This window comes from Belonocnema kinseyi, chromosome 9 (genome assembly GCF_010883055.1).
Source record: "Belonocnema kinseyi isolate 2016_QV_RU_SX_M_011 chromosome 9, B_treatae_v1, whole genome shotgun sequence".
Taxonomy (NCBI): Eukaryota; Metazoa; Arthropoda; class Insecta; order Hymenoptera; family Cynipidae; genus Belonocnema; species Belonocnema kinseyi.
The window spans coordinates 80,078,541-80,089,860 of record NC_046665.1 but is presented as its reverse complement, the minus strand read 5'-3'; the positions used below and the strand labels follow the sequence as shown (position 1 = coordinate 80,089,860).

General features: G+C 30.5%; 1 protein-coding gene across 6 annotated transcripts in view; it reads right to left on the bottom strand.

Annotated features, from left to right (window-relative positions):
• LOC117179413 (venom dipeptidyl peptidase 4) overlaps window positions 1–11,320 on the bottom strand; it is a 794,327-nt gene that overhangs the window by 37,530 nt on the left and 745,477 nt on the right. For all 6 annotated transcript variants that reach the window (XM_033371173.1, XM_033371175.1, XM_033371177.1 and 3 more), the window contains exon 12: window positions 8,861–9,048. In XM_033371173.1, coding sequence (XP_033227064.1) covers window positions 8,861–9,048 — 188 coding nt within the window. The remainder of the gene's footprint in view (window positions 1–8,860; window positions 9,049–11,320) is intronic.

The window sequence follows — 11,320 nt, the reverse complement described above, 5'->3', positions numbered from 1 at the left end:
TTTTTTTAATATTTTATTTTCGTATATTACTTGTTTTTTGATCAAATTAAATGACTCTCACTAAAGCTATTAATTTTAATATATTAACAGTTGATTAACTTGAGATATTTGTATAGTAAACATTCTAAATCATTTATTGAAAGTAATTATTTGATTTTTTACTTTTTGGATTTTTGGGGGAAATATGAAACTTTTTGACTCTTCCCCGAATGATATTTTACTTTTGATTTTTAAAAAAAATTTGCAAAAAGATATCAAACCATTGTCTCCAAAATTCGAAAAATTCATAAAAGTAAAAAAAAATTTTTCAGATCTGAATATCAATGATTGAATTCGATCATTTAAAATTGGGACGCTTTTAATATCAAAGAAAAATTAGGATTTAAAAGGCTGTACACTATTAATATAGTGTACAACTTTTGTTGGATCCACTAAAATTGAACCATTTATAGTTTTTCGACTTAAACAATTACAATTTTATAAATGCTTTACAAATATGCTTTACAACTGCATTATTTTTACTTCAAACATCCCTGGTGGAAAATTTGTTACAAAAAAGCACAAAACACTAAAACTATTGTTACAGGATCAAAAAAAAAAAATTAAATACATTATAACAAAAATGACATTAAAGTAAAACTTCTTATAGCGCACCACAAGGTCTACGAGTGAAAATACTTTCAGATGGAGAGCGAAATGGATCTCGAACTTGGTGGTGTAATATTTAAGATGACATTTCATTTCACACGCACTTCGGCTGAAGTTGCCAATCACTAAAAGCACGACCAATAAATTTCTATAAATTATCAGAAATTTCCAAAAATTAAAAAAATTTGCAAAATTACCAGAAGTTCTAAGATTACCCAAAATTTAAAAATTGCCAAAAAAATTAGAGAATAATAAAAAATTTTCAAAATTAGAGTTTGGCTGTGGCAGACTGTGGTATGAAAAATACCGTATGTATCGAGAAGGAGAAATGGGACATTTTACATGTGGCAAAATCGGTACTGAATATGTATATTTTTCAATTCGCCATGTTAATTTGAAAGTTTAATTTTTCACCATCCCCAAATTCGCCACAGAAGATACACTTCCCCGCCTAGTCTAAGCATGGAGTAAATGATGTACTCGTATATTGCCGTATTTCACTGTAGTTTTAATTTTCTGCAACAATTCAAGTTATTTAAGAAAAAGCACAAGTGAAAAAATCTACAAAAATGTACAGGTTTTAGAGCCAAAAATTTAAGTTTTTAGATCAAGGATGACAAATATATAGAATATTGCAATAAAATAAGTATAACTTAAGAAGTGTAAATGATCGCTATTACGAAAAAAGTTTCTATATGCTTAAACTTTAAGGAATGATAGAATAGTGAAAGATAATAATAATATTTAATCATTACGTTTAGTGTTCCAAATGTAAGTTTTTTATTCATTAGGAACTATTAGTGTCTTTTAGTATTCTACCATTCCTTCAAGGTTTAAAAATAGAATCTTTTTTTTATAATAGCGATTATTTAGTCATCTTAATTCAAAATTATTTATCTAATCGCAATATTTTAAGGATTTTTTGTCCCAGGTCGAAATAGAATATTTCCTTGACTCAAAAAAAATTTACGAAATTTAAATTAGATTAAAATCCAAATTAAAAATCCTATGTCACGTCCAATAATCAAATTGATACAAACTCCTGTTAACAAAACAAGAATCCAACGACCAAATTTGAACTACAAAGAACAAACAAAAAAAACTCCTATTGTAATCTGAAAAAAAAATTTTCGGTCAAAAATAAAAAAGAGGAAAGAAAAATGAGAAGGCAGCCAACCATATCCCCTTCTTTCTTTTTTTCAGATGATAATAGGAGTTTTTTTGTTTGTTTGTTCTTTGCGGTCCAAATTTGGTCGTTGGATTCTTGTTTTTTTTTAACAAGAGTTTGCATCAACTCTTTGACTGTAAAAAACTGTAAATTTCTGTCAATTCTTGTAGTTTTACTTTTTTTGTACATTCTTGTAGGAAATTATAACTACAATAAAATATAACAATACAATATACCAGAAATGTACAAAATTTATTCTTGTAAGAGATAAAAGTTGTAATTTTTTGTTATAATTTCTTGTATTTATTTGTAGTTTCCTGTAAAAATAGATCTAGTTTTTTGCACTCTTCCTAAAAATGTTTCCTTCTGTTTCAAAATTACTTTTGATAGATAGTGAATATCTAGGTTACCTTTTTTTCTGTACAAAAAATGTTGCGTGGCTCAAATGTCCGCTTTATACCACATGTGATTTATTAACGTATGAAATTATCTTTGTAAACATTCATTTTTTCCAGTTTGTAAATTTCTTCAATAAACTATAACAATTTACAACATCAAATTCGAAAACTACAAAATACCGTAGTTTCTGTAACGTCTTATAGGTTGTTTAAACAAAGTAAAAAAGTATTATTAAGAAAAAGTTATATAAATGTTCAAATTATCGAAATTTGGACTTTATTGTTATTTTCTTTACTTTTCTTTAAGAAAATATAAGAAAAACTTATTTATTTGTGATTAAATATATATTTTTTTAAATTTTTGTTGAAGTTAAAAAAAATAATATTTTCCGAAGTGATATACTTTATGGTAAAAATGTTTGCCACCAGGGCATGTGCAAAATTTAATATTTCAAGTGTATAATATAATTTCAAAGTTTAATCATGGCAATCTTTCTTTTAATGCCACACTCCTAGTCATTAAGTCATTTTGATTAATATGAAAAAAAATGTTATTTAAATTATCATATAAAATGAACTTAAATTATTCCCAAATGAGATTTACACTCTGCTAACTCTGCTTGTGAGAAAATCCAAAAATTTAAATTAGAAAATTAAAATATTTAGTTTTTAATGAAGATTATTAGCTTGTGCGCACCAATTTAAAATTAAATGCGGAAGTCACAAGTCCTGCAAAAATTGTTGGTGAATGGTTGATGCAGGATTGACATGCTCGTCAAGTCCTACATACAACCGCATCGGCATTGAACATGATCTGAGTTCACCCAGACTATGCTTAATGTAAATAAATCTGGCGTCAAATTAATATCATTGAACACCTGAGGTTCATTGCGAGAAAGAAAATCATACACCGCCTTACAGCGGATTTCCTAAGTTTGTACTAAAACAGTCGTCTGGTCTGGCATTGGTTGGTCTGGCGTTGGTAATGCAGAATACTGTAATAACATACACTGGGATTTTTATCACTTTTATTTCATTTTTTGGAAAAAAAATAAAAGCATTTTGAAATGTATATAAATTTATAATATTTATAAGTTAAACTCTACAACTTTTGTTTAGATTGCTCTAAATTTTATTTGAGGGGTCGATCAATAACTAAGCCACACTGCCAGAGGAGGTGACTGGTTTTGTGAAGATTCGTGATGTGCGTGCTGAGGATTAACGCAGACCACGGAAAATAGACATGTTAATAAAAATTTTTTGAAAATCTTGAAAAAATGAAAATTAGAGATTTTTTACACTGGAACCGCAGTTATATCTTCTCTAACTTATATCCTCTCGCTCTTATATTTCTGCATAACTTTCACTTGAAAATTTAAGGGTTTGGTAGAAAATGGAACCAATGGAACGAAGCGAACCGTGCGCAAAGCGCGCGATGAGCATGTCCCCGCTCAGTGAGCAGATTTTTTATTGTTGGAATAGTTCTTGATACTAATAATAAGGTGAAAAAGAATGCTAATCAAAATGACATATTTCCAGGTTTCTCTCATTTTTATTATAGAAATAAGTAGATTTGATAAGAATCAAATCAATCCTTTCTTCGACCGTCAATGTAGTTGTTGTGAAAAAGTTTATATTGGTGAAACAGGTAGAAGATTAAAAACTAAAGTTTCAGAACATAAAAGAGATTGTAGAGTTGGAAATTTTAATACAGGTCTTTCACAACATTGTTGGAACTTAAACCATTATTTTCATTTTGATTTTAACAATATAAAAATTCTTTCTAGGGAAAAAATACATATAAAAGACGCATAATAGAATCCATTTTTATAAACAATTATCACAATATTTCGATTAAATTACAGACAGAAATCATGAATGTCAACAAAATATATCAAAGTATTATAAAAATAAACAAAACCAAGTTAAAATTACAGTTACTTTGGCGCGCTTTCTCTATTCGCTGTTTGTAAGAATTATTCCGTTTTTCGTTTTTCGTACATTTTAATTGAATTTGGTGTCACACGTCATTATTATTTTAAATAATTGACATTGAACTATTGACAGATGTTTGACTCTAAAATTAATATTCTTGGTTTTTTAAAAGATAAAAAGCACAGGTAATTTTTATTTCTCGTACTTTTTATTAAAAAAAAGCAATTTGTTTGTAATTATTTGTAACAAAAGATCGTTATTTATATATTATTTATTTAGATTCTTTCAAAAAATCACGCAGTGTTTGCCTAAACGTCAGAAAGTCAGAATTTCAATAAACGAAATTTCCAATCATTACGTTTTATTCTTTTAATTAATGAAGGCCGTAAAACGTACCAAAAAAATCTTAATTTGGAATAGAGAAGTTTGATTGAAAACATGATCTTTTTGCCTTACACTGTTATCACATGGAAATGTTCAGAGTGCGACTAAATAGAAAGTTGGCTTTTATACAATAAATCGATTTTCCAATTGATTGCTGGATTGTTAACTGTGATTTGGAAAACAAATGTTACTAAAAACAATGCGGGGCCAGTTATATGATGCAATAAACGAGCAGCAAAACGTAATTAAAAAGACTTTGAAATGCGTTCAATCACAGAAGCATCGAGTTCAATTACTTTTTACGAGAAAAATCCGATAGAATACGGGTAAATAAAAAACAGATCAATCTGTTACGAAATTTGTATTATACCTGAAATAATTAATTAATTCAAATTCTGTGTTTACATTTATTGACATTCCTTTCTAATATGCATTCTATTAACAACAAAAAAACATAAATTTAAAACATATTCGTTTATTTACAAAAGGGATTTTTAATGTAATAGAAAAATTATGCCGAGATCGAAATTTGGAATAGGGGACTCATAAATAATGTGTTCTCACTTTCGTTTCAAGTTTTCGCTTTCTCCCCTCACTCGAGAAAGTAAGAATTTTGTTGAAATGCAGATAAGAAAATCCTGAAAGAACGTTCAGTAAGAATCAGGATTCTTTCTCCCTCTGAAAACCTCCATTAATTTCGGAGTTAGGAAAATCAAAGGGAGAATAAATTAGAATAGAATTATCAAATATTAGTTTGCTTAATACCATTTTATACAAATATGCATTCTAGATAAAAAAGTTTGTCTAATGTAACAAATAAACTGAAATTAAAGCAAATTAAAAAAAAATAAGTTAAATATATTTAAATTCTTTGATAAGTGGAAAAAGTCAAGGATTGTGAAAAAATACACGATGGCTGGACTTAATAAAATTTTATTTATGTAATTCGCAATGCTGTCAATAATCCTTCACAATAAATTTCTCATTTTAGGTGACGAAATGATTTCTTACTTTTCACTTTATTTTTTAAAAACTGCAAAGTTCCGGTTATGTCATTTTAGGTTGAATAAAATAGAAAAAAATAAGTAGATGAAGAATAATCCAATAATGATAAAATTACAAAAACGTATACATGGTGACGAAAAATGATTAAAATACAAAAAATTGTAAGAGAGTGCACTATTTTCAATGGGACATTTTTAATGTTATGTCCCGCATTTTATCAAATCTACAGTTGTCAAAGCATTTCGTCGGCATGGATAATATAATTCACTCCTTTATACCTTTTCCAGTTAAATTGAATTAAGGAAAAACATGTTTTTAAGGAAGTGTCTATAAACGCACTGAAGAAATTAGCTATTCTTACCAAAAAGCTGAAAGGTCGAAAGTTTTTAGAAAAAAGTTGACGTGTAAACGCAAAAAGATTAATTTTCAACTAAGAAAGATGATTTTTCAACCAAATGACTAAATTTTCGATCAGATGGTTGAACTTTTAAGCAAGAGACGAATAAAAATGGTTTAATTTGTAATCCAGTAGGTAAATTTTATAGTGAAAAGATGACTTTTCAACAAAACAGTAATTTAACTTTGAACACAAAAACGATTACAGAAACGAAATAGTTGAATGCTTAACCTACAAAGATGAAATTTCCACTAAAATATTAATTTTCTACCAAAACACAAATTTTCAACTAAAGAAGATAAGTTTTCAATCAAAATTAGAGCAGTTACATTTTTATTTAAAAAATTAATTTACATCTTCAAAAAAGTATTTCCAAGCAATTGAATTAAACGGAAAAAAATAAAGTTTAAGAAAGTCATTGCATTCTCAACGAAATTGATGAATTTTCGACAGAAAGATTAATTTTCTACTTTACTTTTCTACCGGAAGACATAAATTTCCAACGATGTAGTAAATTTTCAATCAATAAAGTAGATAAATTTTCAACCAAATAGTTGAATTTTCAACTAGAATAGGTAAGTCTTTACCTTTACCTTTAAGTGCAACTTTTTACTAAAAAAGTTAAATTTTCAACCAAGAATGGAATAGTTTAATTGTCAGTAAAAAAAATTACTTTCCAATTCTTAAATTTTCAACCAGAGATGAATCTTCAATAAAAATTAATTTTTAGCGAAGCAGTTGAAGTTTTAAGAAAAAAAGATGAGTTTTCTACATGATATTTGCATTTTCATCAAAGTAATTGAATTTTCAACCAAGTGGTAGAATTCTTAACCAAAAGAGATGTATTTCAAACCAAAAATATAATAGGATCCTTTTGAATCAAAAATAGTTGTTCTTATTGGGCTGTACTAATTGAGTTCAAAATTAAGTGAAAAAGAGGAAGTTTCTTGAAAATAGAAGACAAAATAATTGGTTTGAAAAGGGGCGAAGAGAGAAATAGGAGAAAGAATATGACGTATAATATGACTTTCTTAAAATTTTTCATCAACAAATGTGTTAAACTTTATCTAACCCTTACGAAAAAGAAGTATTAGTAAGCATTCGATCTAATACTTTTTTTTACGAATAAGTATTGGAAATCCAACACTTTCCCCCGAAAAAACTTTGTAATAATTCGTAGTTTTTGGCATGACCGCCTCCCCCTTAAATGGGTAACGTATTGTTTATGGACGGCCCCTAAGGTGTAGCACTTTGAAGCACTTTTTTAAGAGAGTTCTAATTTATTTTTAAATTTCAATTGTATGAATACGGAAGAAATGCAGAAGATGGAAATGGATATAACAAGTTTCGCAAGTCAGCGAAGTGTTGCAACGTTACGAGGCCATTGAAAAATACGAGTACGATGCTCTTGATAGCGAATAAACTATACATCAATCAGTATATACTTGGTTTGACATCCAATGATTACGTTCCAGTTCTTATATATAAACACATGTATCATATAGCAAACATTTTCGAAATATAGATACCTATCTCAGCTTCCGATGCATAAAGCAACACCTCCACCCTCCACCCTATTCACCACATTCACCCCATTTCTCGCTACTTTCCCTGTTTTGAAAGACATGTAACCGGGTATGAATATAACGATAGTAGGCATATATGCGTATACACATGTGTTTTATGGCGACCGCGTGTTTTCAATGGAAGCACTTAAGTGGAAGCTTCTGAACTTCCAACTTCGGCTTTTTCTCCATCCGCGCTGCTAAAAGCAACCATCCTTTTTGCCGGGGCATGCCAGGCGCTATAATGATCAATCGTGTTTACTGTAAAGTGTAAAGTATATTTTTGGTAGAAGAAACTTTCGAATTTCTCTTTGGAAGAGAAGAATTAAAGGGATAATGAATTAAATTCGAAAGCGAGAGATTGTTTGAATTATTTTGAGTATTTGGAAATTTAGTGAAATAAAAAACTCATTAGGAAGCTTCACTATAATAAGTATCAATAATGGAGACAACTTGCAATGTGATATGCTGAATTTTTTCAGTAAAGGGAAATTATATACTTTTTAATTAATCTTGTAATGAGAATAATGTTCTATATTTAAATAAAACTCAAAACAACTTCGAATCAGCGTAGTCTTGAGGATCGGCGTTTTTCTGTGAGAATTAAAAATTTCTAGATTGAAAAACAGAAGCTTTAACTTTCAAGCTAACTCTGCTTAAAAATTTTTTACAATTTTTTATAGAGCTCGCTTTAAATACTTTGTAATTGACCAAATTTCCGTTTTACATGCATCTTTCAAACGAAGCGAACTGTGAGCGAATCCTGTGAACTGAGCTCATTAAAAATAAACTCATTTCCTATTTAAAATTGAAGGTACTAGAGCGAAGAAGAACATTGAACATTTTAATACCAACCTGGATTTAAGCAAAATTGGTTTAATTTAAAACCTCAATATCGCAATTTCTGAACTGTGTCTTAAAATTAGCACAATTTTGCTTAAATAAAGACAAATTTGACTAAATTTTAAAATAAAAATAATCCTTTTCAGTATGATCAGAGTTAAAAAGCATGAAATATATATTGAGATATTATTATTTGGAATTTTAAAGTTAAAATATCGAAAATTAGATTCCCTTCAGACACTTGTCGTGTCAAAAATCATGCCTCTGGAAAAAAAGTTTTCTCTGATTTTAATGATTGAAATAATATTATCAGTTATTTATTATGGAAGAAAAAACATGATTTAAAATTTTGTTCATTCAAAACATTATTTTTTATTTAAAATCACAGCATCAGTAATAATATGTTGAGTCTTAAAATGACAGAAAAACTATTGTTTTCAAATTTTTTCACGATAACTACCCAAGGGAAAATTAATCTACAAAAGGAAAGTTAAGTATAAATTTAATCGATACTCACACATAGACAACCATCGGATATTTCGTTGACCCGGACATATCCACATCAGGTGGGATCATCAAACGAACTTGAGCTTCGAAGCCACCAGGAACCGGAACTGTGAGTCTCTTCACAACAGGGAGCGATTTTTCAGCCAGTTGTTCGGCTACCTCATAGTTATCTTCCCAAGAAAAGAGTTTAGTTGAGTTCTGTAAAAAAATAAAAAATTACATTTATTAGATAATTGTCAAAATTTAATAAAATTTAAATGAGATGAAAATAAAATTTGAAATCCTATTTAACGTCTAATTATCAAGTTAATGTGCAGAATTCCTGAAAATAAAACCAAGTATCCCACGATCAAATATGGAAAAGCACCATAAAATGTTCCTATAGCAATTTGAAAAAGGATACCAATTTTTCTAAAAACGAAAACAAAAAGTTTTTCTTTTGACAAAAATAAAATAGAGGAGAGAAAAATGAGAAAGCCATGAACCACACCTCCTTCCTTCTCTTTTTTCATTTCTTTCGTCTTTTTTATTTTTATTATTATGAGATCACAATTGAAAAACATTTGTAAAAAATAACCACCAACTTTTCAGCACTCATACAAGCACCCTTATCAAGGCAAACAAAATTTGATCAGACAGGAACAGCAACGAAACCACGATACTCTATCACCGATACCCGAAAATCAAGTGCCGAAACGTTGGTGATTATGTTTAAAAAATGTTTTTAATCGTGATTTGATAATAATAAAAATAAAAAAGACGAAAGAAATAAAAAAATAGAAGGAAGGGGATTTGGTTGGTTTCCTTCTTTTTTCTTTCCTCTTTTTTATTTTTGTCCAAAAAAAGAATGTTATTCTTTTCTTGTTTAGGAAATTTTTTATCTTTTACTCTTGTCTTTATTTTCGGCAATTCTGCTCATTAAATAATCGCCAGTCATGTTAATGGCTGTTCTATAGAAACAATTATAAGTACACATGCATCAGGGTGATTTATTTTATAAGGGGAAAAATCATTTTCAAATCTGAACACGCACATCAGCCTAAGCTGTACCGTTTAAATCAAATTTGCCAAGAAATTACAGTGAAGTGGAGAAATATGAGGTAGAAGGGAAAGCGCTAATATAGAATGGGTACTGCGAGGGTGCGGGGAAAGGCAGGTGGTAGAGGAGGAGGAAATGGGAGGTAAAAGAAGGGTTTCATTGATAAGAGGCATGGGGGAGGAGGGAGAGAGAAAATATGAAAGGATTGAGGAGGATGAGGGAAATAGGGAGATATAAGCTAAGGAGGTGAGCATTACACAAAAGTTGGGGAGAGAGATAAAGAAAGATAGGCTAAGGAGGAATGAAAAAGGGAAGTGGTGGATGGCTAAGAGGGGTATATGTAGAGGAGAGGAGTTTTGGCGATGCAGACGAAGATATTGAGAGGTGCTAACTGGAAAATATGGAGTCAGAAGCGAATGAGAAGGGACTGTAAAGTAGAACGGGGAGATGAATAAAGCGAGGCTGTGGGGAAATGAAAAAAAGGCCTCAGGGATGAATGAGAGGGATTGATGAAAGGGAATAAGAGATGATAGAGGGGAGCGACCGATACAAGGATAGAAGGCGAGACACTGAATGAGGAAGAGATAGGGAAGGAAGAGTAGAGGAGGAGGTGGCGATACGGTTAAGCAGGATAGTAAAAAAAAGAGAGGAGAATTGCAGATGACTGAGAGGGGTAGATCAAAGAGTAAGGAAAGTTAAGGGGGGCGACGTGGACGAATAAGAGGGAAACGGAAATGGGTGATTGAAGAGAGGGGTCGATCAGGGCAGTGAGTGATATAGGTGTATAGAGGAAGTGGTAAGTGTAGGTGAAGGCGAGAAACGAGGTTGATTGATGCTGATTGCGTGACGCTGGAGCTTAAGCCGTGCCTCTTCCAATATAAATACTGCCAAGACATATATCAACAATACGAGAATCGTCATTTTAAATTGCCGATTGTCAAATTATCATAGGGAAGAAAGAAATACAAATGGAGGAGGATGAAGGGGAAGTAGGGTTGCCACCTGTGCATACATCTGAATTTCATGTGACCCGATTTTCTTCTGTAACACCTGTTACATATCCGGGTAGTAGCGGCGATTCGCTATACGAATATAAACATCATCCAGGTCCCAGGGTCGAGAAGTCGTTGTAATGTCGAATCGGATTGCAAATTTTATTTTGTGGTGCGACATGCCTCCAACCTTGCAGCCCCTTTCTCGATTCCACGGGTCATAACGATCGAGCCATGAACACGTTTCTACGTGACTACATTTTCACGTTCCATACGAGTCAGAGTATTAATGATATATTGGAGAATATCCTCTGAGAAAACCAGGAAATTTTGCTTTATTTGTAGAGAAAGAGTGTTTAAATTAAGGGAAATGGAGGAAAAAAAATCAAGCATCGTTTATTTCTCATTTGATTCGTACAAATGCTTGCTGTAGTAATCG